General features: G+C 44.0%; 1 protein-coding gene and 1 long non-coding RNA gene across 3 annotated transcripts in view; both read right to left on the bottom strand.

Moving 5' to 3' along the window:
* Window positions 1-12,523: 12,523 nt before the first annotated feature.
* On the bottom strand, window positions 12,524-14,346 carry LOC133168434 (uncharacterized). 2 transcript variants are annotated; one of them, XR_009718212.1, is made up of 3 exons: window positions 14,255-14,346; window positions 13,918-14,131; window positions 12,524-13,853 (listed from the first exon to the last, which is right to left on the bottom strand). It is a non-coding gene; the product is annotated as an uncharacterized LOC133168434 (long non-coding RNA). The 2 variants fall into 2 exon arrangements; XR_009718213.1 differs by having other exon boundaries at window positions 14,251-14,318.
* Window positions 14,347-23,232: 8,886 nt separating this feature from the next.
* LOC133168469 (neurobeachin-like) overlaps window positions 23,233-26,134 on the bottom strand; it is a 30,884-nt gene continuing 27,982 nt past the window's right edge. The window contains exons 29-36 of the mRNA XM_061300058.1: window positions 25,806-25,998; window positions 25,429-25,500; window positions 25,197-25,352; window positions 24,958-25,128; window positions 24,793-24,894; window positions 24,532-24,728; window positions 24,309-24,460; window positions 23,233-24,190 (exon numbers count right to left, since the gene is read on the bottom strand). Coding sequence (XP_061156042.1) covers window positions 24,100-24,190; window positions 24,309-24,460; window positions 24,532-24,728; window positions 24,793-24,894; window positions 24,958-25,128; window positions 25,197-25,352; window positions 25,429-25,500; window positions 25,806-25,998 — 1,134 coding nt within the window. The 3' untranslated portion in view covers window positions 23,233-24,099. The remainder of the gene's footprint in view (window positions 24,191-24,308; window positions 24,461-24,531; window positions 24,729-24,792; window positions 24,895-24,957; window positions 25,129-25,196; window positions 25,353-25,428; window positions 25,501-25,805; window positions 25,999-26,134) is intronic.

Genomic DNA, 26,134 nt, shown 5'->3' with positions numbered 1-26,134 from the left:
AAGGCCCAGGCGCCTGTATTAGTTTGCTTTGTCAGCATTAAACAATTGGTAAATTCGGTCTGATTGATCTACTGGTCTTCTCTTTGACAGAACGAACTCGCAAAATTGTTAGGTGCGCCAGTGTGTGGATTAGAACATAGCAATTCTTGTGTTAAGTGTTGATCGCAATTTGGAGTCAGATCAATAGCTAAAATCCGTATCCTAACAATTTCTTGGCGACCCCAACGTGATGTCAAGAGAAGGGTTATTGACAACTCGTGGTCTGTGTCCAAGTCATCGGACAGTTAGTCTGGGACAGCTGTCTCCCGGTCGGCGTACCGTTTGAATAAGGAATAAGCGCACAACGTTGAGCTGGTACGACGTCTCCTAAACCCTGAGCTCATCAATGATAAGGTAAGCAGAATACCTGTTACTATATGTCGAAATTCTGCAAATTGAAAGAGGAAATTTAAGAGGAGACTGTCGTTCAGATCAAATAAGGTGTGCAAGCAATTAGAAACAGTTAAATTCCGTGGTGGGAGTGCGGGCTCCTCTGTTCTTTTAGAAATAGTTAAATTCCGTGGTGGGAGTGCGGGCTCCTCTGTTCTTTTAGAAACAGTTAAATTCCGTGGTGGGAGTGCGGACTCCTCTGTTTCGCTTCGTCGTGGCGGACAAGGGTGCGGTGACGACCGTATTCAAATAGCTGGGGTGTTTTTGAGATCCCCGAGGAGAAGTGAGGCCTCCTCAAAAAGTATCCGGTGGTAACAGTTTCTCCTGTGAGAGACCAGACCGCTAAAATATCCAAAATGTGCAACCAAATTGGGGGGAGTGTGTGTGTGATGAGAGGAATGAATGGAGTGAGATTGAGAGGAATGTATGCTGATGTGGAAGCGCAAATCGTGAGCTACATAAGAGATGGATTTAAATCCCTTTGTTTGTGTGTTCTGTGTATGTGCGTAATCTCTCTAAAAGTTTGTGTCAGTCTGTTGTCGTTTGTCTGAGCTCTGTGCGAGCACTTTGTGTATTGGCGGGCGGGCCGTGCGGATGCGTGTGTGTGTATGTGCGGTTGTGTGCGCGCTCGGTGTGTGTGCGTTTATGTGCACATGTGTGGGTGCGGGCGTGTGAGGGGGAAGATGGGATGGATCAGAGAATGTTCAAGAAAGGAGGGGGCCAGTTCGGCTCATGCCGGCAAGGGTGGGGGCCAGCGGGACGCGCGGGCCTGGCCAGATTGTGACGTCAACATTGATACGCTGACACCCCCCCCCCCCCCTCGTCCAGGGGCGCTGTGCCAAGGATACCGCAAAGGCGGGGCTGGGTCCCCTGGGAGAGGTCAATGTTGAGGAGAAGTGAGAGAAGAGAGGGGGGCTAACTTGTAAATAGTGAGGAGATAATTACTCAATTGATGGGGGTTAATAATTATCCAAATTTTAGTCACATGTATTGAGGGACCACAGCAACAACATTGTACTTGCAGGCCATTAATTTAGTAGGTGATGACAGTGTTTAGATAAGTAGACTGTTTTATCAAAAATGTGAGCGTGAAGGAGGAGGTTTGATTTGTAGTCTGGCATTTGGGTGCCACTTTTAAGAGTCTGTGCAGGAACATAGATTGTTTTTGATCGTCCTAAAGATATATTTAACAGTTTATTTCGGTGCAGTAAGGGTATAGCAGTTTTGAAAGACTTAAAATTAAAAGCAAAATTACATTTTAATTCTGACATATGCCAGTTAACATGAGGATGGCAAATAAATAAATGAATAAATACTAGGTCAAATGTGGCATGTGTTTTAAATTGGGCGATAAGACATTCACTTTCAAGCACTATCATTTAGCGCTGCTGACAACAATAACTTATGAGATGGTAAATGCAGGAGGAGTGTCATAGTTGGAACACATGACCTATAGATTGAACAATAACATTCATCGCATATACAACCATGTTGGTAGATTGTTAAATTATATTGCAGTTTATTACAAAAGATTTCGGAACTTTATTTGATGATAAACACTGGAACGAGGATTTTAGCCGTGTTGATGGGTAGAGTGGATGGATTGCTCAGAAGAAAAAAAGAAGACTGAAAGAACAAAGACAAGATGGACGCATTTGAGAGTGGCGGATGATCCAGCCCTGAATCATCATCATGAGAATCTAAGAGGAGAGGCTGCTAAGGACTTGCATGAGTCACATGAAGTCAAACTGGACACATTGCTAAAGAAGCATTACAAAGTTGGTGGAGTGTGGGACAAAACGGATGCAAGTGTGTTTGGGTGCTGGGGCGGACATATCTGAGGAGTTTTGATAAAAGAGGGAATAATAAGGCTGCTTATTGACACTGAAACGGGGATAACAACAAAATACATAGATATGGACAGCAAAGATGCACTAATAATGTTAGAAAAATGTATATATATATATTATCATGCGTTCTCTAATCAATGCTTTACCGCAATATTACTGTAATATATGCTTGCTGTTTTTATGATGTACCACAGAAGGACAGTCCTTTCTAACAAAGACCACTTTGTTAGACAACGTGCCTCATTGCTGTCTTGCACCCCAGATGAACCTCCAAATGACCATTAAAGTCAGGGTTTCCTAACTATCTTGATCGTAGGATTAGGTTGGAATGTATATAACCAGTAATAAATAATTTAGTTTGTTGCATCCTACACAATGTCGTAAAACTTCCCACTGGTATGTTTTTACTTGAGGTCAAAGATTTTCTCTTCTGTATCCAGTCCACTCAAACTCCTTTTTCCCAGATGTTGTTATTAGTATGTAAACACTTAGTGATTTTTCCTTACGAGGCAAAGCCCACGTGCTTTCCCCCTCCTTTCTTTAGGGGCTTGTCTCACAAATTGTGGGTAGGGCAAATCCAAATACCGTTTTTTTTCTGTGTATAGTGCGCCCCCATGTATAATACGCACCCTAAAAATGGCATGCTGATGCTGGAAAAAAGCTTGTACCCATGTATAATACGCACCCAGTTTTTATGAATTTTTTAAATTTATTTATTTATTTATTTTTTTAAGTCCCAATGATCGTCACACACGCAGGGAGGCAATGGGTCCCATTTTTATAGTCTTTGGTATGGTCTTAACTGGGCTGGATGTAATTTTTTTTGTTGGCGTTGATTTCTCCGACTGCCCGTAAACGCACCACCGCGCTCCGTGCGCGCACTGGAAAGAGGCGGCTCTGTATGGGAGAGACGTTGAAGAGGAATAAAAACACCCTTGGAAACCAAAACTTGCCCCTCGTCGTGACTTGGAGCCGCAACAAATGTTTCGGATTTGTGTAGGGTACATTGTGACAGACAGCAAACGAGCAGGTGATCGAGCAAGCGTCTGATACGAGAGCATTGCGGTCGCATGGAGCGTGTTTGAAGTGAACAGCAGAGAAGAAAGGAACAAGGCAAAGTGTTGTGAAATAAAATGCACAGAACGGATGCGCAAGACACGTCAGCTATATAAAGAGCGAGAGTTGTTTTCTTCCTATTAGTTTCAATTCACAGTTTAATTAGCAGTTTCAATCAGCAAATAACAAAATGCGTATTACAAGTAATATTTTATTTCACAACACTTTGCCTTGTTCCTTTGGTCTCTGCTGTTCATCCTAAAACACAAAGGCGCTCTTTAAGCAATGCGACAGTGAGCGCCCGGCGCGCTGCGGTTGCGCGACCGCACCAAATTAAGATCCCTGCGCAGTGCGCACTGAGGTCCACTTAAATTTTAGAAAGTACATCAGGACTTTAAAAATATCTTCTAAATTTCAGCGACGGCTCTGTCACAATAATCGACCAGCGCGGTGCAGTTGGGCGGTCGGCGGCGCGCTACGGTTGAGTGTTCTCTCTCGCGCTCTCTCTCTCGCTCTCTCTCGCACACACGCAAACCGGATATCATACGGAGGCCGCCATTACAGATGCGCAGAACGGATGCGCAAGACACGTCAGCTATATAAAGAGCGAGAGTTCAGTTCTCTACCTAAATCCGTATTACAGGTAATATTTTATTTCACAACACTTTGCCTTGTTCCTTTCTCCTCTGCTGTTCACTTCAAACACGCTCCATGCGACCGCAATGCTCTCGTATCAGACGCTTGCTTGATCACCTGCTCGTTTGCTGTCACAATGTACCCTACACAAATCCGAAACATTTGTTGCGGCTCCGAGTCACGACGAGGGGCAAGTTTTGGTTTCCAAGGGTGTTTTTATTCCTCTTCAACGTCTCTCCCATACAGAGCCGCCTCTTTACCGTGCGCGCACGGAGCGCGGTGGTGCGTTTAATGGCAGTCGGAGAAATCAACGCCAACAAAAAAAATTACATCCAGCCTAGTTAAGACCATACCAAAGACTATAAAAATGGGACCCATTGCCTCCCTGCGTGTGTGACGATCATTGGGACTTAAAAAAAAAAAAAAAAAAATTTTTTTTTTAAATTTTTGTACCCATGTATAATGCGCACCCCAGATTTTAGGACAATAAATTAGTTAAATTTTGCGCACTATACACGGAAAAAAACGGTAAAAAGAGCAGGAGTGCATACAGAGATTCAGTGTGTGTAGAGATTGTTGTAAGCTATCTGTACTGCAATCCTCGCGAGAAAAGACTTAATATTCTGTCTCACTTGTGGTTTGTTTGATGTTGCTCTTCTTAATAGTTATTCAGTCAGCGAAATAAACCTGACAAATAATAACAAATCATACGACAGCGTGATCAGAAACTTTGCAAAGTGGATATTGATCGATAGAAATTAAATTTATCAAAATGACAGAATTTAATTATACATCAATTGCAACTGATTTATAGGATGCATATTTTTGTTTGAAGGGGTGAGGGGCCAGAAGAAAGTTGTAATTTTGGATAGTCAGCAAAATAGTAATACAGGGCACTACTTAACTAAAAAGGATACAGTTGGGTTTTAAATAACAAATACAGTAACATGACCCTTGCGACAATTGATTTAAATGACACTTTATGATAGGCATTTATGGTTAGGGTTAACAATCCATCCATCCATCCACCCAGTACTGGTGCGGCTTGTCCTTACGAGGGTCACAGAGGATTAACAATAATAATTAGAATTTGTAATTTCTGGAGAAATTGTGTGTGAAGGCGAAGAGGCTGAATACAAATTCGGGGAATGCTACAAGATTATGTTTAAATTTAGAACGTGTTGAATTGGTCAGAAAATCGATGAAAATATTGAAAGAATTTTGCAAAATTGGGCGTGAATTTTAAAGTTGAAAATTTGACATTTTTCACAAGTGGGAAGTTTTGGAATAGGTAGGCATAAGATGAACAGTAAAAAAAATAAAAAATAATTGCAAAATGTTACCGCAATGTTGAAAGTGAAAATTTGAAATTCTAATCTAGAAAGTGAGAGAAGGTGAATTGGAAAGTGAAAGAAGGTTAATTGGAGGAATTATGTGGAAGAAAATGAGAAATATTGAATGTGCCATGAAGAATGAAGTGAATCAGATGAATTCGTAGAGGTAGTTAAGCTAAAAAAATGAATAAATAAAAAAGAGGCGGAAGAATGCAGAAGAAGTTGAATAATGATAAGGTCAAGGCAAGGGAAGTTTATTTATATAGCCCACAAGCAAGTCTCAAAGGGCTTCAAATGTACAAAAATTGACCATTTAAAGTACAGGAACAATAACTGTGAGGGCCACAATGATGATCATGACAGCAAAAGTATCTCTAATTGGTTTTGATAGGTACAGAGGGGGGACGTGGAAGAAGGTTTTCAAAATTTGTGATATAGCGTGACTCCATTATCAAAAGTAAGCATTTTTTTTAATTTTAAGAATTGGCATCGACAAAAATGAGAACGATAATCTTCAAGGTGATAGCGTAAATGGCAGGAGGAAGCTGTGTATATTGTTTTTAAACATTATTTTTGGTATCATTATTTTTTTTTTTAGGATGGTCAGTTATGCTTGTGAGAAGATGACTGAGGGAACAAGGTAACAGTAAAAGGGAGTGCTCTATAAATTGTTGGTTCTTTGCCAGAGGTAGTTATTGAGAGGGATGAATTTAAACTGAAAGCCAAATGGAACTGTTTAGTGGAAGAAAAATGGGAATGTGGAAATATTGAAGTTACAGCTCATCACAAAGTGTCAAATAGTCTAAGTGTGAGATGTTAGCAAACTAAATGGGGAGTTAAACCATGTTCCAGCATTATGCATATCGGCAAGCGATAAGAGGACAGGAGACCAGACAATTAGATATTAATTTTGGATTTAACATAAAGGGAAATTTTAATTGAGGAGAACATTTTGCGTAGGGACGGTTCCTTGTTACAATTTAATATTGTATGTTTTATGTGTGTGTTGTGGGATGACAGTTTGTCTGTAATGGTGTATGAATGTCAAGTCTGTGCTTGTGGTGTGGTGTTTGTGTATTGTGAATGGTTGACATGATTCAAGGTTGGGGTGATGTGATCACAGCAGAGGATAACATTCCTCTCACCTGAAAACATAAAGATACTACAGATTTGAAAAAGCACGATTGATCAGGACTAATTTTGGACTAAATATGGGTTTACTCAGAATTACTATTAGGGTTTATTAGGATTACTCAGGGGCACCATCGACAACAAAACAGTGCAATGGAGAAGGCCCATTTCAGTAATATGGTTAGACAAGACAGAACTAGTATCGAACATTAAGACTTTGGACGATTTGACGTGTGACTACTTTGAGCTCACCCGACGGGGTGACGGACGAGGTGGACAGTGACCAAATGTTTGACGCTTGAGCTTGCTTGCGACAAGTGCACGCTCTGCTTTGTTTTTTTGCAGCAGCAACAGCCACCAGCCAAGGAGCGGATTGCGCGCTGCTTGCGTAACTTGTTTTCGTTCCTGCAGGTTGTCGACTGCGTTCGTGGAAAATTTGTATTGAATTTACAAGAATATGTTAACCTTTGCCCTTTTGGTTTTTATGATGACCTTGTTGATGACATGGTTTTCAGGACATGATTCCAGGATTCATTTTATGAGTGTTTTTATTTTGATACTTGATGTCTGTTTTTGTGTGTACAAATGTCCGCTGTCAGCAGGGCTATAAGCTCACTGACAGGAGTGCGATGATTTTTGTTTGTGTTGCCGAGCGTGTGGTGGACGAGCTAGAGGTTCCCCGGGCCTGGCTACAATGCGTGTGGTGATGAGAGGGGATGCTTTCCAAGTTCCTTTTGATACGTAATGATACATTGGAGGAATGTGTCAAAAGGGGGAGTGGTAAAATAGAAATGGGTGAGTAGGTGGGTGAGTAGGTTTCAATTTGTAATTTTGATATCCAAAGTTTTTTTTCCAAATCCACTTGTTTTTAAGCTTTAACAGGACATGCCAGAATTCAACTAGCAGTGATGGAAGGAGCAGAGGAAGACCAGTGACATCTGGTTGTGGTGTGGTGACAACAAATTATAGCATCGCTTGCCAAAGGATGCATAGGGTATCTGTGCCCTCGTGTCTTTGATAATGCCTGTAGTGGTTGTCCCCATTGAAACACAGAATCTCAATTGGCGGGGCTCCTGAAGCGAGCCAAAAGAGACGTTTTGCCCCCATGGTTGAGCGACAACGATCCAACATATATTGACGCTAGGGGTGGAAATCGCGGGTTTTGTCACGATACGATATAATATCGATACAAAGAACTACGATACGATATTTGCCGATATCTTAAAGCCTGCTGCGATTCATTCACGATATATCGCGATATAGTGCTCTACGATCGTTTTTTTTTTTTTTTTTAATAAAAAATATAGAACAATATCCTGATTTATAACAATTCATACGCAAAATCAACAAGGTACTGCAAACTCTATTTAGGAAATTACAAGAGTATTGCAGTATACAAAGTGCTTATTTTAACACTGAACTTTGATGTCGTGTTTTTTCTTTAAATGTGCGGCGAGATTTGTGCTCCCTGAATATTTGATCACCGCATGGCAGGATTTACAAACTGCACGTGTCTTGTCGGTTGAGCCATCTTTCCTTTGGAATCCAAAGTGCTTCCAAACGAATGACTTGAAGCCTAAAGGGGAGCAAATTTCCTCGTCTTTTTAGACACTAGCCATAGCACCAGCCCAGGAGCCGCGTACTAGTTGTCGACTGCCCTTTCACGTGCCTGCTCTGCTCACAACACAACAACGCCGGGCGCACTGCTCCCGGAAAGAGGAAGAAAGCAACAATGAACTCGATTTCAAAATAAAGTCGCATCTAAAACGCGGCGATATAAATCGATGTTTACGTTTAGCATTGATGCCAATAAATCGTAGAGCATTATATCGATTAATCGATGTGTATCGATGTATCGTTACACCCCTAATTGACGCCATAGGTGTGCCAGATAAGTATGAACTCGTTAATCAAGTGTCCTCGGGATTCAAAAGCATTTTCCTATGGATCACCCCCAATAAAAATGTATCATTTCCATGAACAATTGGCTGCGACGTCATTGATGTTGTTACAAAATAGAATTGCGTTGGACATGCTATTGGCTAAGGAACATGGTGTGTGCGGAATGTTTGGTGATGCATGTTGTACTTTCATCCCCAACAACACAGCACCAGGGGGCCGACTGACCCAGGCGTTGGGACACTGAATAAAAAGATGAAAGATCATTCAGGTGTACACACCGATATTTGGTCTGATTGGATGAAAACGTTCGGAAGCTGGAAAGGCCTCATCATGTCTGTGCTCGTTGCTGTGGCTTTACTGCAGTGATGATTTTGTTGTTGTATTCCATGTATTAGGTCACTCACTGTCCGGTTGATCGAGAAAACCGTTGGCCCGTTGTCACCGAACGGCCAATATACCCTGGTGACTCAACATGAGCCGCGGGGGGAAGAAAGGACCGACAGTGTGCTGGCCGCTGCTTGCTAGAGTAACGGGTGATGACCTCATAAATGAGGTCATGAGAGGGAATAAAGGGAAATGTAATTTCGGCAGTTTGCAAACACATTTGATTAAGGCTGCGTTAGACACATATAATCATATCAATATAATTTTTAGTAGTAGTGTGGTCGCTTAATAAGTGGAAAGGAATGTGCAGACTACATGAATTTGTTTTCTTCAAAATATTGTGGAACAGGATGTCCAGAAAGGGAGGATATCTCAAGGCCGATGGGGAACGCGAAAAACAACTCGTCTTTGTGGTCCAGACACCTGTGCTGAGCAAGGGAAAACCCAAACGAGGAGGAGATGACCATCGACCAATCACCACACAATATTTTGCATGCTTGAATATTCATATTGTGTTTCTTTAAAACTGGGCAACCCGGAAGAATGTCTTGTCTTTCTGGTCACGAAGGCACACGAGTTTTTGTGTTAAGGACCCAAGGCCCAGGCGCCTGTATTAGCTTGCTTTGTCAGGATTAAACAATTGGTAAATTCGGCCTAATTGATCTACTGGTCTTCTCTTTGACAGAACGAACTCGCAAAATTGTTAGGTGCGCCAGTGTGTGGATTAGAACATAGCAATTCTTGTGTTAAGTGTTGATCACAATTTGGAGTCAGATCAATAGCTAAAATCCGTATCCTAACATACCCAAATAAATTAAACACCCTAAAAGTTACAACCATTGTCATATTGGTATAAATTGCTTACCATGACAACAAGAAATTGTTCAATTCACAAAATCTACTTGGATTGTACTGTCTTTTTAAAATTATCAAGATGGCGGCGCGTGCACACGCAGCGACCTCTCTCTGTCCCGCCCGAACGGTGTTTTGTTCGTTTAATGAGTGTTTGTCCGACAGTTGTATGTGTTCGTCTCGTCGTACTAAGTCGTGCTACAAGTATAGCAGGCAGGTTCTGCTCGACATAGGTGAAAGCGAGTTTTGTGGCATTCTGGACTTTGTAGGGGGGACATTAAAGGAGCTCGGACTGCTCCGTCCTGAAACGTTGCCGGACTCGCCTGCTATTCCTTCCCCGGATGGAAAGCGTCGGAAGCGGTGTGCGAGGAGGCAGAAGAGGGGCAAGCGCGGAGGCGTCCTGGCCAGGCTGGCGGCCAACCCAGCTTGCCCGACCGTGCCTTCCATTCTTCTGGCAAATGTTCGATCGCTGGATTACATTAGCTTGCTCAGATCTACGAACCGGACAGTGCGTAACTGCTGTGTGCTCGTGTTCACTGAGACTTGGTTGACGGTCAACATTCCGGACTCTGCTGTGCATCTGGAGCGGCTAGCATGCTATTAGGCGGACCGGGCCATTGTAAAAGGGGGAAAATCGCGAGGAGGTGGAATATGCGTCTACATCCGTGACAAATGGTGCCGGGACTGTGTAATGGTATGCAAGCACTGCTCGCCACTGGCGGAGTTTGTGATCATTAAGTGCCGTCCTTTTTACCTGCTGAGGGAATTTACTGCGATTCTGCTAGTCGCGGTATACATCCCGCCTTCCAACATCGAAGGCGACAGGATCACGGCTCTTAGTGAACTGTACCAGGCTGTCAGTGAACAACAGACGACGCACCCCGACGGTTTCACCATCTTCGCTGGGGATTTTAATCATGCTAACCTAAAGTCTGCTTTTCCGAGGCTTCACCAGCATGTTAATTTTCCAACACGTGGCGACAGCTTCCTGGACCTGGTCTACTCTACACATAAAGAAGCTTTCAAAGCCGCCCCCCTCCCCCATCTTGGACTTTCTGACCATCTCACTGTTATGCTTTTGCCCGCATACAGACAAATGGTGAAAGCATCCAGGCCGGTTCGCAAGGGGGTAAGGGTGTGGCCTGAGGGTGCCTCAGATGCGAGACTGCTTTGGCACTACTGACTGGGAAATGTTTAAGCAGGCGGCCACTTGCAACGATCGGACGGATATAGAGGAGTATACTGACTCTGTTTCCTCTTACATCACAAAGAGCATTGATGATGTGACCCACTCGAAATTCATCGTCACTCGGGCTAACTGGAAGCCATGGCTAACAGGGGCTGTCCTCAGGCTGCTGAGGGCCAGGGACAAAGCCTTCAGAGCGGGGGATGAGGCTGGCTTGAGGACAGCGAGGGCCGACCTGTCCCGGGGCATCAAGGAAGCGAAAAGGGCGTTCTCTCGCAAGTCTACCGCCCACTTCAAGGACAGCAGGGACGCACGGTGCCTTTGACAGGGCATTCAGACTATCACGGACTACAAGCCCGCGCGCAGAGCTGTGAGGGCAACATCCGTCTGCTCAACGATCTGAACCGCTTTTTTGCTCGCTTTGACGCTCAGAACAGCACTTGCCCGCTGAAGACACCTCCCCCTCCACACAAGCAGCCTCTCTGCCGATAGCGTGAGGAGGACGCTTGCCGCTATCAACACCCGTAAGGCTGCGGGTCCTGACAACATCCCAGGTCGAGCGCTGAAGGACTGCGCTGGGGAGCTTATGGGTGTCTTCACGGACATCAAAACGCATAGCAACAATTGGCATGCAGAATTGAATGGATACAAATCCACATGGAGGAAGTGAGACTGACAGATTGTTGCGAGGATTTGCCTGTGCGAGGGTCAATGTGAATCGGTGACCTCAACAGCAAACCATTCTTCTTACAACAAGATTTTCTTTTTCGTTTTATTTTCATTGTTCAAAAACTTTGATCGAAGAGCGATCACGTCAAAGAGCGATCACGCCGAGACTTCTTCCTTGTTGGGAAGTCGCCGATCCACCAAACGTCGGAGCCTCCCAGCGCCATCGGCTCTGCGGCCGGCGTCGAATTTCGCTCCAGCGACTCCAGACCCGTGGCCGCCACTGGGGTTCCTCCCGGCGCCATCACACTTGCGGCCGCATTAGGGTCCCACTTCAGCGTCGCTGGATTCGCGGCCGTCGCCGGACCTCGAGCCAGAAACGCTGGACCCGCGGGCGTTGCCAGACTTCGTCCCAGCAACGCCGGACCTGCGGCCGTCGGCGGACTGCGTGCCAGCAACGCCGGACCCGCGGCCTTCACCGGACCTCTAGCCACCAGGCCTAGTAGGCTAACACCACCAGCCCCAGGAGTAGAGCTACCATCAGGACCAGTGTGCTAGCCCAACCAGCCCCTGTAAGAGAGCCAACATCAGGCCCAGTAAGCTAGTACCACCAGCCCCAAGAGGACACCCACCACCAGGCCCAGGAGACTACCATCACCAGGCTCAGGAGGACAGCCACCACCAGGCCCAGTGAGTTAGCACCATTAGCCACCCCAGGAGGAGATCTGACACCAGGCTGAGTGGGATACCACCTCCAGCCCCAGGAGGAGAGCTACCATCAGGTATAGAGGCTTTGCAGCTGACGTCATCAGCCGCGCACATTAGCTTGGCGGCCATCTTGCCGGTCAACATTTCAGTGCCGGTCAACGACTCACACACGCTTTCTTGTTACATCTGCTGCTATTTGAGCTTGATAAACCAAATCTTAGCTTCTATAGATTTCCGGCAAACATCCAAAAATGCGATAAATGAATCGCGGCGATTCGTCGTGAACGATGGAAACCTACGATTTACACAAGGATATACAATGAGCACTTCATATCAGGTATGTAAACAAACTATTCACCCCTGATTTACTTTATTACAATATGGGATGATACAAATATGATTGTTGAAAATGCTGGGTGCATTTTTAGAAAGGCAGCAAGAAGAGCAAGGCAGGGAATGGGATGATTTCTTCAGTTCACCTTCCCGTTTTTATTTTTGGTTTATTTTTTCATGATGCTTCATCTGATTGGCTTGATAACTTTATCAATGTAAATATTGAACTTCATATTGGAATTGAACAATTCTAATGAGTGAATGCATTAGGAAATTTCAAAAAAAATTATGAACCTTGTGTTTTTTTTTAATGAAGCATTTTTGAACAAGAGGCTTTTTGTTACTTCATTTGGCACAAGGTAAAATCTACATTGGTAAAGTTTTCAAGCCATTGGCACAAGGTTAAAATTTTTATTGGTTAAGTTTTCAAGCCACTCAAATGAAGCATTATGCAAAAATAAACGAAAAATAAAAATTGTAGCAACTTGAACAGACAGGTACAGTATCTGAATGATTTCACTCTATTCAGTTTTTTAATATGTCAAGTTATGAAATGCCATTACGAAACAAATTGAACTGGGTATATCCCCTTCAACAACGTGCTTAATTATTTATGGTAGTCATTATGAATAATGTGATCGTTTAATTGTTTCAGGTGCAAAAAGCGAAGATCCACTATCCCCAGACTATGTGCCAAGTATATTTGAGCATACCCAGTCACCTCACAAACGAAAACTCAAATGTTCAATGAAGATCTTTGAGAGAAGACAAAATCTCAAGCAGCGCAAGAGAGACCACGAGAGGGCATTGGCAGCAGCAGTAGCACTTTTCAATATTTCCCAGTCTGTCCCTTGTGAAAATGATCAACTGAAGATGTGGTGCACGCTGAGATTCGAAAAGAAAGTACAGGACGGTACGCAGAAGGGGGGAGAGAGTTCAGGATCCTAACAGCCTGGAGTATGCGGCTGTTGTTGACTCTGGTGGTGCGGGAGCGCAGGCTCCTATACCTCTTCCCAGAGGGCAGAAGCTCAAACAAAGAGTGAGCGGGGTGACTCACATTACTCACAACCGTGGTCGCCTTGCGGGTGAGATGAGAGATGTAAATGTCTTTCAAGGAGGGGAGTGAAGCACCAATAATCTTACCATCCGTGTTCACTATGCGCTGCAGGGCCTTCAAGTTGTAGTCAGTGCAGCCGCCACCCCAAACAGCAATACAGCTGGAGAGGACGCTCTCAATGGTGCCACGGTAAAATGTAGTCATGACGGCCGGAGGAGCGCTCGCTCGCCTGAGTTTCCGCAGGAAGTACAGGTGGCGCTGGGCCTTCTTCGCCAGTGATGCGGTTGGTGGACCAGGAGAGATCCTCACTGATGAGCACCCCCAGGAACCTGGCAGCAGCAGTAGCACTTGTCAATATTTCCCAGTCTGTCCCTTGTGAAAATGATCAACTACCTGCTGGTGAAGATGTGGTGCACGCTGAGATTTGAAAAGAAGGCATGGTGACTACTGCCACACAGACGGATATCACTGGGGAAGCAATGGATTCCCTCACTGCAGAGTGTAAAAATCTGCGTGCAGAACTTGATGAACTAATTCACCCAGCTCTTTGTTGAAACCAAGTTTTTGATGTTGCTTGCCCCCTGGACTCTTCTTCAACCGCAGATATCTGAAAAACATTTTAATAAAAATTGTTTTCACTATGATTAGATTATTTGTAACAGGTTGGAGAACAATAAATTATTTATGATGTATATATTAATTACTAAGTGCGAAAAAAATACAAACCTACTCTCTGATAATGGAATGTAACTTCTCTATCTCTGACCGGCATTTTAGTGCAAGTTCATCTGGGCTGAGTTTCATATCGTCACAATCGTGCAGCTGTGAGAGAGGTACAGGAAGCTTTCGCTTCACTGCCCTTGGCACAAAGTTGTCAGCATAGTCAGGATCAATGCTCAAAATTGCTGGTCTTCCACCACATTCAGACAAAGCCTTGTAAAAGGCAGCTTTCTGCTCTTCAGTTGGTGGAGGAACATTCAGCAGTTTTCTCGCAGCACTTTCCTCAGAAGTTGAAGCTTCTGACTTTCGTTTCTGGGCTGGATGGGCAATATCGATATTGCATCCTTCAGCATATTCTATGTGCGATGCTGATGGTTTCAGCCACTGACAAGGTAGTGATGTGCATGAAGTGGCCGTCTTCATACGTATTAGTGTCTCCAGGGCGAACAGGGATGCTGCTGAATGTGAACATGTTTCACCCAATCCAGCCATGCAGGTACAGTGGCAGCACAGGATCTGACCATCTTTCGCTATTGCTACCCAAGGTCTGAGGGGAGGATCATTCATCCGTTGAGAGTGTTTTACCTGAAACAGATAATATGACATACCTTATATTATTATCAGTCCCTAATTTGGATATAATATACAAGGCTAGACCTCTTACTGTCCATTTATGCATATTTTACCTGGCATTTGGTAAAATTTCTCATGAATCATTCAAAGTCAAAGTCAGCTTTATTGTCAATCTCTTCACATGTCAAGACACACAAAGAAACCGAAATTACGTTTTCTCTATCCCACGGTGACGAGACATATTACACGATAGACATACAAGTAAACGACACAATATAAAAACAAGAAAGCACAATCAATAAATAATAAGAATGATGAATAAATAATAAATAAACAAATAACACAATAAATAAATAAATAAATAAGAGGAGCAAAACGAAGCAACTGTGCATGCAGCAGACAGTCAGAATATAGCGCAAAAGTACAGTTTCCGCTGTAAACATCGATTTATATCGCCGCGTTTGACCTTGGACATTAGATGCGACTTTATTTTAAAATCCAGTTCATTGTTGCTTGCTTCTTTTTTCCGGGAGCAGTGCGCGCGTGTTGTGTTGTGAGCAGAGCAGGCACGTGAAAGGGGAGTCGACAACTAATACGCGGCTCCTGGGCTGGTGCTATGGCTAGTGTCCAAAAAGACGAGGAAATTTGCTCCCCTTTAGGCTTCAAGTCATTCGTTTGGAAGCACTTTGGATTCCAAAGAAAAGATGGCTCAACGGACAAGACACGTGCAGTTTGTAAATCCTGCCATCCGGTGATCAAATATTCAGGGTCCACAAATCTTGCCGCACATTTAAAGAAAAAACACGACATCAAAGTTCAGTGTTAAAATAAGCACTTTGTATACTACAATACTCTTGTAATTTCCTAAATAAAGAGTTTGCAGTACCTTGTTGATTTTGCGTATGAATTGATATAAATCAGGATATTGTTCATATATCGATCATAGAGCACTATATTGTGATGTATCGTGAATGAATCACAGCAGGCTTTAAGATATCGGCAAATATCGTATCGTGTTTCTTTGTATCGATATGATATCGTATCGTGACAAAACCTGCGATTTACATCCCTACTAACCAGGCAATGAAGCATTCAAAACTGATTCAACACATGGAGACCAAGCATCCTGCAATAAAACACAAACCTTAATCACTTCGGGTGTCATTGTCTCCGATTACGTCTAGATGGGACCGGCTCGTTTCTGAGAAACAAACTCAGTGCTCCCACTAATTCAACGGTAATGGTGAGTTTTATTTTTGTCATTTGTACTTGTTTTTATGTCAGTCGTATCATTTTATTTCATCATATTTATATATTTATTATAAATGTATTATTTATTTATTTATTTATTTATATAAATGTATCATTTATTTATATAAAAGCCGGTCCGTGAAAATATTTCCGACATGTAACCGGTCCGTGGCGCAAAAAAGGTTGGGGACCACTGCCATAGAGGTACGAAGGAGACTAGTAACCTGTACATCATTCTGTTGAACCTCAAGTTGTGGTACTTTTAGATCATGGAAGGTAAAAACCTGGTGAAATTATCAACCCACCATGAACAGTATTGACAAATGCCTTTCTTTTCCAACTGGTGTGTTTAACAAACAAGCACTGATAACTGAAAATGAAGAACTTGATTTGAAAACATTTGACTTCACTGATCATAAGGGATTTGACATAGAGAACAATATTGATCCTGTGAATAACTTCTTTATCAACGACACTCAAAGGAACTGCAAATACTATACTGTAGAGCAATTTAACAAGAAGGTAACAACAAATAGAGCAATATCAATTATACATTTTAATAGTAGGAGCTTAAAAGCAAACATATCTAAGATCAAACAATGTTTAAAAGATATGAATAATCCGTTTACTGTAATTGCAATATCTGAAACCTGGTTAAAGGAAGATCAGTCTGAAAAGATTGAAATAGAAGGGTATGAGAGTTATACATTAAATAGGAAGGTGAAAAGATGTGGAGGAGTTGCTCTATTCATAGATAAAAACTATAAGTGTAAGATAGTAAGAAGTATGTCTCAAGCAATAGATAATATCATGGAATGTATTACTGTTGAAATAGAAATGGAATCATCTAAAAACATTCTGGTAAGCTGTGTATACAGATGTCCAGGTTCATGTATTGAGACATTTAGTGAACTATTATCAGGAATGTATGAAAGAAAAATCGATACAAAAATGGTGTATGTCTGTGGTGATTATAATATAGATCTATTGAACCCACTTCAGCTGACTCCAGTAACAGAATTTATTAACTTAATGTACAGTATGAGTCTCTACCCCGCAATAACCCGTCCGACTAGAATCACATCTCACAGTGCCACTATAATTGATAATATATTTACAAATGTAATTGAAAAGAAAGTAAAAACTAGACTGATAATAAATGATTCAAGCGACCACCTGCCAGTGTTTGCAGTGATCCAGAACTGTACAAAGAAAAAAAAGGATGCTATAACTTTTAAAATGTGTAGAATGAATTCTGGTAATTCAATTAACTCATTCAAAAATGATCTTTTAAAACAAGACTGGAAAAAGGTATATGTGGGTGATGTAAATGAAGCCTACAACACATTCATGGCCATTATATCCGAACTATCCTAACTAAGAAAGCAGTTGAACTAAATTCAGTGGAAAAACCATGGCTGACAAAGGGAATCTTAAATGCTTGCAAGAAGAAAAACCTATTATACAAAGATTTCTTAAAGATAAGAACAAAGGAAGCTGAATTAAAATATAAGACCTACAAAAACAAATTGATTAAAATAATGAGAAACAGTAAAAGGAATTACTATAGCAAGATACTGGAGGAAAACAAGAGTAACACAATAATAACATGGAAAGTGTTAAATGAGATTATTAAAAACAGAACTGGAAAGCCAATATATCCTTCTTACTTTGTAAACAGTAATAACATAAGTATAAATGATCTTACTATGATTGCAGAGGAGTTTAATAATTACTATGTTGGTATTGGGCCTACTTTGGCAAAGGAAGTAGCAAAAAAAGGGAGTACAAGTGACCTAATTAAGGATGTACCCATAGCCGAAAGTATGGTTCTAAGGGGAACGAATGAGGAGGAAATAATAGAAATTGTTAGAGAATTTAAAGATAAAAAGTCAACTGACTGTAATGGGATAGATAGTCACTTGTTAAAAATATTATTGAATGTGTGGTGAAACCCCTTACACATATCTGCAACCAATCTCTGACAAATGGTGTTTTTCCGAGTGAAATAAAAACTGCTAAAATTATTCCGATATATAAAGCTGGGGACAAACACATATTCTCAAATTACAGGCCAATATCTCTACTCCCACAATTCTCCAAAATATTAGAACAATTATTTTATAAAAGGCTTGATGATTTTATTACAAAACAAAATATTCTGTGTAACCAACAGTATGGATTTCGGAAAAATAGGACCACCACACTAGCTTTGTTAGATTTCGTAGCTGAAATAACAACAGCTATTGAAAATAAACGATGTTGTTGTAGGTGTTTTCTTGGATCTTAAGAAAGCTTTTGATACTGTAAATTATGAAATTCTGTTAACAAAACTTGAAAGATATGGGATACACTTGGTTAAACAGTTATTTATCAAACAGGAATCAATATGTGCAATTTATGGACTGTAAATCAAAACTAAAGCAGGTAAAGTGTGGGGTTCCTCAGGGCTCAATATTAGGCCCCTTGTTATTTATTTTGTATGTCAATGATATGTGCAAGGTCTCCAGGTTACTCAAGGCCGTAGTTTTTGCAGATGACACAAACCTGCTTTGCAGTGGGGATGACCTGGATCAACTATTGGATACTGTGGGTATTGAAATGGAAAAATTACAGAGTTGGTTTGACACAAATAAACCTACACTAAATTTCCGACTAACACAGACAAAATTCTTACAATAAATAATATAGAAATAGAAAGAGTAAATGAAGTAACATTTCTTGGAGTGCTTATAGATAATAAATTAAGTTGGAAACCAGATATAATGTATATCAAATCAAAAAATTCTAAATCACTCGCAGTATTGTATTAAGTAAAAGACCTTATAAATCAGTCATCATTATATTCCTTGTACTGCTCCTTCATACTCCCATACATTATGTACTGTGTGGAGGTGTGGGGCAATACATACAAAACAAACACAGATCCAATCTTCATTCTTCAAAAAAAAGCAATACGACTTGTAAATAATGCTGATTATAGAGAACCATCTAACCCTCTATTAAGCTGAACTCACTGAAATACAACGACTTAGTCGACTTTAAAACCATCCAACTCATGTACAAAATAAAAAAGAATCAATTGCCAAACAGTATCCAGAGGTTGTTTGAGTGGAGGGAAAGTACCTATTATTTAAGAGGAACACTTATGTTTAAAAGAGATTTGGTGAGAACAAACTTAAAGTTACATTGTATAGCAGTTAAAGGTGTGGAATTATGGAACACAAGCAGTGAAGAACTAAAGAACCTTACCTAAGTTTAAAAAAATGTTTAAGGACAAAATATTGACGGGATACCGTAACATGCTGTGAAGTTGTTTAAGTTGCTTTTGTATTTATCTAAAAAAAATATATACCGTTTTTTTCCATGTATATTTTTTGGACCTATGTATAATGCGCACCCCAGATTTTAGGACAATAAATTAGTTAAATTTTGCGCATTATACATGGAAAAAAATGGTAGTATATATATATATATATATATATAAAAATATATATATATATATTTTCTCTTTAATATATTGATTATCTTCAAATTCTTGACAGAATCAAACAGAAACATGTAGTTACATGGGGTAGAGTCAGATAAGCGTAGGCTTCCTTCTACTCCCTTTTGAACAAATATGATTTTACGATAAAGGAAAAATTATAATGCAATATCTTTTTTTCTTTCTTTTTATGTTCTATTGTAGTATGGAGTTACCATTTTTCTGTATTTTTATTTTTTTCTTGTATTTCTTTAATGTTCGAAATAAACAAACAAACAAACAAACATCTTTAACATTTCCCTGCAGCAGACCATCGTCCCTTTGTGTTTCAAGTCTGACACCATCGTACCTGTGCCGAAGAAACCTGCTACGTCCTGCTTCAATGACTACCGCCCCGCGGCACTGACGCCCATCATCATGAAGTGCTTTGAGCGGCGTGTCATGGGGCACATCAGAACCATTCTCCCCCCACCATAGACCCCTTCCAGTTTGCATACGGTCCTCTGAGGATGCCATCTGCTCTGCCCTCCACTCGGCCCTCACCCACCTGGAGAGATGGGACTCGTATGTGAGATTGCTGTTTGTGAACTTTAGTTCTGCCTTCAACACAATTGTGCCACAACGACTCATCTGCAAACTCGACAAGCTGGGCCTCAGTACCTACCTCTGCAACTGGCTACTTCCTCTGTCAGAGGCCTCAGGTGGTACGTGTTGGCGACAAAATCTCCGCCAGCATCACGCTGAGCACGGGGGGCCCCCAAGGCTGCGGGCTCAGTCCGCTGCTCTTCACCCTGCTTACGCATGACTGCACTGCAACCTACAGCAACAACCGCATTGTGAAATTTGCTCTGGTGGGTCTCATCACCAAGGGCGACGAGACTCAATACAGGTTGGAGGTTGACCTTCTGACCACGTGGTGCAGGGACAACAACCTCCTGCTGAACGTCGACAAGACCAAGGAGATTGTTGTTGACTTCCGGAAGGGTCACACCCAACACCTGCCGCTGACCATCGACGGTGCTGTGGTGGAGAGAGTGAGCAGCACCAGGTTCCTGGGGGTGCACATCAGTGAGGATCTCTCCTGGTCCACCAACACCACATCACTGGCGAAGAAAGCTCAGCGCCGCCTGTACTTCCTGCGGAAACTCAGGCGAGCTAGTGCTCCTCCGGCCGTCATGACTACATTCTACCGTAGCACCATTGAGAGCATCCTCTCCAATTGTATCGCTGTTTGGGGTGGTAGCTGCACTGAATACAACATGAAAGCCCTGCAGCGCATAGTGAACACGGCTGGTAAGATTATTGGTGCTTCACTCCCCTCCCTGAAGGACATTTACACCTCCCATCTCACCCGCAAGGCGACCACGATTGTGAGTGATGTGAGTCACCCCGCTCACTCTTTGTTTGATCTTCTGCCCCCTTGGAAGAGGTACAGGAGCCTGCGCTCCCGCACCACCAGGCTCACCAAAAGCTTCATACTCCAGGCTGTTAGGATCCTGAACTCTCTTCCCCCTTCTGCGTAGCGTCCTCTGATTGTCTGCTGTATGCACATTGGCTCTTATTTGTTGTGTCTTATTTTTGCTCCTCTTATTTATTATGTTATTTGTTAATTATTTATTCATCACTCTTATTTATTCATTGTTTGTGCCTTCTTGTTTTTTTTCTGTTGTTTATTTGTTTATTATTTATTCACCACTCTTATTTATTCATTGTTTGTGCCTTCTTGTTTTTTTTCTGTTGTTTACTTGTATGTATATTGTGTACTATGTCTTGTCACTGTGGGATAGTGGGAACGTAATTTCGATTTCTTTGTGTGTCGTGGCATGTGAAGAAATTGACAATAAAGCAGACTTTGACTTTAAAACTAAAACATACCTCCATGACAAATAGCTGTCTTCTCGTGAGTTTGCATATGTGCCACTATAGTAGTATAAATTCCACATTTGTCTTGATGTGAGCCCACAAAGATGGGCACCGGCCGATGCCCATCTTTGTGGATGGTTGGATGAAACTGGGGCGTTTTCAGATTAACCGCAAATTGGGAGAAGCGGCCCCAGAAAATTTATAGCCGTCCTTCAGCTTCAATCGATTAGCGTAGACTGCGCGCGATGAACTACACGCCGAGAGCCGGGCGTCACTCAACACTCGCTGCCCAGCCCCGCTCAAATGCTGAGACATGATTGAGGGAGGGCGTGCAGTCGCAGTTGCGCTCGGCGTTTGGAGAGAGACAAATGAATGACAGGTCGGCTGAGAGATGAGCGCAGTAACACAACATGTAGAGAGAGACGCAGCGCGCTCGCACACACGCTCCAAATGTGTCATTTTGTCACACATCAACCATTGTCATGACACGATGATCCTCTGAGGAGAGAGACTCGGTTGGTGAAGGACACCGCCTTCAACTGGCAAAATCATGCATTCGTGGACGATGCTGAGGGATGAGCGGAGTCAAACAAACGTACACTGCGGCTTGTTAGAAACGAACGAAGCGAGAGCCCGAATGCGTACGAGGGGGCGAGCCCGTTTTCAGTAGAAGGTGACCCGCGAGCCCGGTTGCCTGGAGACAAAAAGCAGCCCGATTAAGAGCAATTATCAAGCACTCGGCTCACAATGAAGAGACGTCATAGACGGGCAAACACGCATCCCCAAATGAGTGGCGCCCAGCCGGCGTGAAAGCAAACAGACCCGCACGCACACACACGCGCGCAATCCCCTTTACAAGATCAAACGCGATGCCTGGGATCGCTGATGGTTGGTACACTGTCTTGTGTGCAGGCACCATGAGTTCGATTCCCACAATGACGGTGTGCATGTGTGTGTGTATCTGTGACCACAAGAAAAATCAAATCAAAAGCGATGCAGTAGTCGACGAGGGCCTACCCGTGGATAGATGGGTATGCGACATGGCAGCTCACGTTGATGGAGGTGTGCTGTCATTGGAGCAGGGGTGTGTAGACTTTTTATTTGCACCACATATGAGCTGTCTTTTTTTTTCCACTTATGAGGATCTGCAGTATTTTGCCGCAGCCGGAATGTCCGGGATGGATGAAAGCGGTACCTCAGTGGTGGAAAACGGAACCCTTCGGCACATTTCTCTCACGTTCGTCCCCAGATCATCAATGTCGTCTCCGGGTAGAGCTGGAGACTGTCCGTGTACGTGTGGCTGTTCCTGGGCCTCCTGCTGTTCCTGCTAACCCTGCTGGTAATCGCCCTCCACAGGCTGAAGAACATCATCTCGTCGTCCGGCTCCTCATCCTGCGGCGAGCCTCGGAGCTCCTTCACCAACGTGGAGATCGGCAGCATCTCGTCCTCGCGGAGGTCCACCGTCTCCTCGCTGTGCGCCTGAGGCTCACGTGCACTCGCGTGTGGGCGCAGAAAAACACGTGCAGCCGGGCTGTATCAAAAACTTGGGGCGAATGAAGTGCAAATGTTCATTCGACGGTAAATCAGCATTTGGAAATATTTCTTCTCTCCTTTCCTTTGTGTCGGCGGACAAAGCAGGATTACAGAGGATGATATGGATGAGCCTTACATTACTTTCTTGTGGCCAAAGACACCCTTTATGCATCAAAAGAAAATCCTTTGTGGGCAACCACCGCAGAAATACACAAAGCACAACATACGCCAAGAAAAAGGCAGAGACCTTAAATTCTTTGCATAATTTATTTTTCGTACAGATTTTTTTTCCAACTCACACGTCATATTTTACATCTTTGCAATAAAACATGACTACAATAGTTCTTCAGGGTTTCATAGATCCAAAAATAATTAACTTTTTTTGTTTGTTGGTTTTTGGATGTGTGCGTGTGTGGCTGGAGTTACGTGCGTGTGCGGCTGCCGTGCCGGTCGTGCACACGCTCGTTGTCATATTGCTGTAAAATCTTCACATGTGAGCGTTTAAATACAAACATCAATGCACAAAGAATTCATCCTGGCCCTAGACAAGAAGGAACCCAAAGAACCTGGTCCGTCTTCAGAACAATTAAAGCCCCCCGAGGAATGGCTGCCTTGCAATCAGAAAGAAGCCGAATCGGGAAGGATAAAAAAAAAAAAAAGTGCAAACAGGAAAGAAAATTGCTTTTGTTTCAATAATGTGAGCACGCGGGGCCGGCGGCAAAAGCAAGAGTTGTTCTGTACATATTTGACACCACGATCACTAAATGTAGAAAGAAAAAGGCAGCAAAAGAAAAATCATCACCCTCGTTCGCCCCTCTCGTTCAATTCGAGGAAAAAGAGACAAAAGGACACAAAAGGAAAGAGGACAAATCCTCAAAGGATCCCAAAGGCGGATCATCTCGGCAAAGAGAAAGAGTATCTGGCTCACTCAAGCGTTAAAGCAGAACCCACCAAACCCGGAACCTGACCCGCCAGCACCGGCGACCGATCCGCACTTTGTTGGCTGTGTCGTCTTTGGGCTCAGGCGTGCATGTGTGTGTGTGTGTGCGCGCGCATGTGTGCGTGTATGAGAGAGAGTGAGTCCCGTCAAAGCAAGCAGAACCTCAAGTCGTCTTCTCGTGTACCTGGAGAGTTCCTTTCCCGCAGCGTCAGTAGCGGTTCTGATGCTCGTAGTGCCAGCGGTTGAAGTCGATGTTAAACGCCACGATGCTGCCGGACGCCATGCCAGTGATCAGCGTCCTGCGGCAAAGACAAGAAGTCAGGCGGCAGGCAACAGCTTCCGAATGCGGCCGCCCTGAACGCGGCTCCTGTGTTTCCCTGCTGATGCGTTTCCACGGCAACGGCCTTACGAGGTCACCTCTGGTCGTGTGACAGGTCCATGGCTCGAATGCCAGCATCGCATCCTGGGTAGATATAGAGCTGCTTGAAATCGCAGGCCTGCCACACCTCCACCACGCCGTTGTCGCCACCCGTCACCAGGTTCTGCCCATCGCTGCTCAGCAGGACAGCCTGCCGGGGGTCGGACACAGGGTTCGAGGCATGCCAAACGCTATTGGTCTGCAATTAAGGCCGAGCCTCACCCGTGTGGAGTCGTTTAGCTCCATCTGAGCCAGAAGCTTGCCATTGATGCTAAAGTTGCAGAACCGTCCTCGCTCGTAGTAGATAACGCAGTGGCCCTCGCTGGACACCGAGATCAGACGCGGCTGACGGCACAGCTTGGGGCCTTCGAGGGCCCTCAAGAGGTCGCCCGTGATGGTGTGCACCAAGCAGGGGCCCTCTGATGTGGAGAGAATTCAGATCAGGAACCCCAGGAGGGAGGCAAGGCCCCTCGCTCATCATACCTCTGGCCCCGCTGATGACCAATCCCAGCTCGGCGCAGACGGACACGCACGCCACCTCGTGGTCGTGTCCTGTCAGGACGGCCCGTGGGGCGGGGTATTCACCTGCGGCAAAAACGTTTTGGCAAAGAAGGCCTCGGCTTCCGGTCAGCAGCCTCGGGCGCTCACTGTTATTGGGATTGTCACCGATGATGTGGTGCCGCCCGCTCCAGTACCACAGCAGAAGCGTGGCATCCCGAGAGCCGGACACAATGTAGCAGTCTCCTCCGATGTAGGACTCGGAGCGGGCCAGACATGTCACCACGTCCCAGTGACCAAAGACGATCTGCGTTAGCTTCCCTGCGGGGCGGGGAGCACTCAGGCTTGAAAAGGCGCTCAGCAAACGTAAGCAGGAGCGCGGCTCATACCCGTTTCGGTGGAGTAGACCCGGAAGCTCTTGTCCCAGAAGCCGCATGCCAGGATGTAGCGGTTGTCGGCCGTCACCACGAAGCAGTGCGTGTTGATCTGGATGCTCTGGTCCACCAGGTCCGTGATTTGGCGCTTGTTGGTGCCCGAGTTGTTGGCTGGACACATTGGGTCGGGCAATTTATTTGCTGCCTTGCCCTCCCGCCCTCGGTCAACCACGAGAAAAACGCCAACCTATGAGGGGATCCATCTCGATGGGAAGGTGGTGAGCCTGCTCCAGGGAGTATCCCGGCGCACCTCGTAGGCCTGGAGGTAGTCCAGCATAACACACTTAAAACACTCCTCGATCATCTTCCGCGACATCTGCGTTCTGATGATACAATTGGAAGGTTTCCAGACGTTTCCGACAAGATATGTTCCAACCTAAGAGCCTCATGTCGAATGAATCAAAAGTGCCATCCCATCTCTGTGATTCGAGAACACCCATGGAGGGCTTGTCGGAAATGACACCATCGCCCACAATTGTCTTGTCTGCATCTTGGCCAAGGCTTTTAAAAACAAAACAAAAAAAAACTGGAAAAAAACATTGGAGAATGAGAGAGAGCACTAACCGACGGTGTTGTGCCAGCGGTTGACGGCAAAGAGGCGGCTGCACGTGACGGTGACGGCGGCGGGGATGCTGAGGTGAGGCAGTGTGTTGGCAGCCACGTGCGTGACGGGAGAGTTGGACGGGAACTTAAGCACCATGATTACGTCCTGCTGCATCTGATCCTTAAACATCAGAGGACTCTGAGGAAGGAAACACTGATAAGACAGACAGAGAGAGAGAGCCAGGCCAGGGTAGGAAGAGGATGAGCAGGGAGGGAAGGAGGGGCAGGGAAAAAAGGCAAAATTAGTGGGAGACCAGGGTCCCGGCAGTAAGGGGCGGGGCGGGGCAGGG

The sequence above is a fragment of the Syngnathus typhle genome, linkage group LG15 (assembly GCF_033458585.1).
Source record: "Syngnathus typhle isolate RoL2023-S1 ecotype Sweden linkage group LG15, RoL_Styp_1.0, whole genome shotgun sequence".
Classification (NCBI taxonomy): Eukaryota; Metazoa; Chordata; class Actinopteri; order Syngnathiformes; family Syngnathidae; genus Syngnathus; species Syngnathus typhle.
This window is presented reverse-complemented; position numbering and strand designations above follow the sequence as displayed.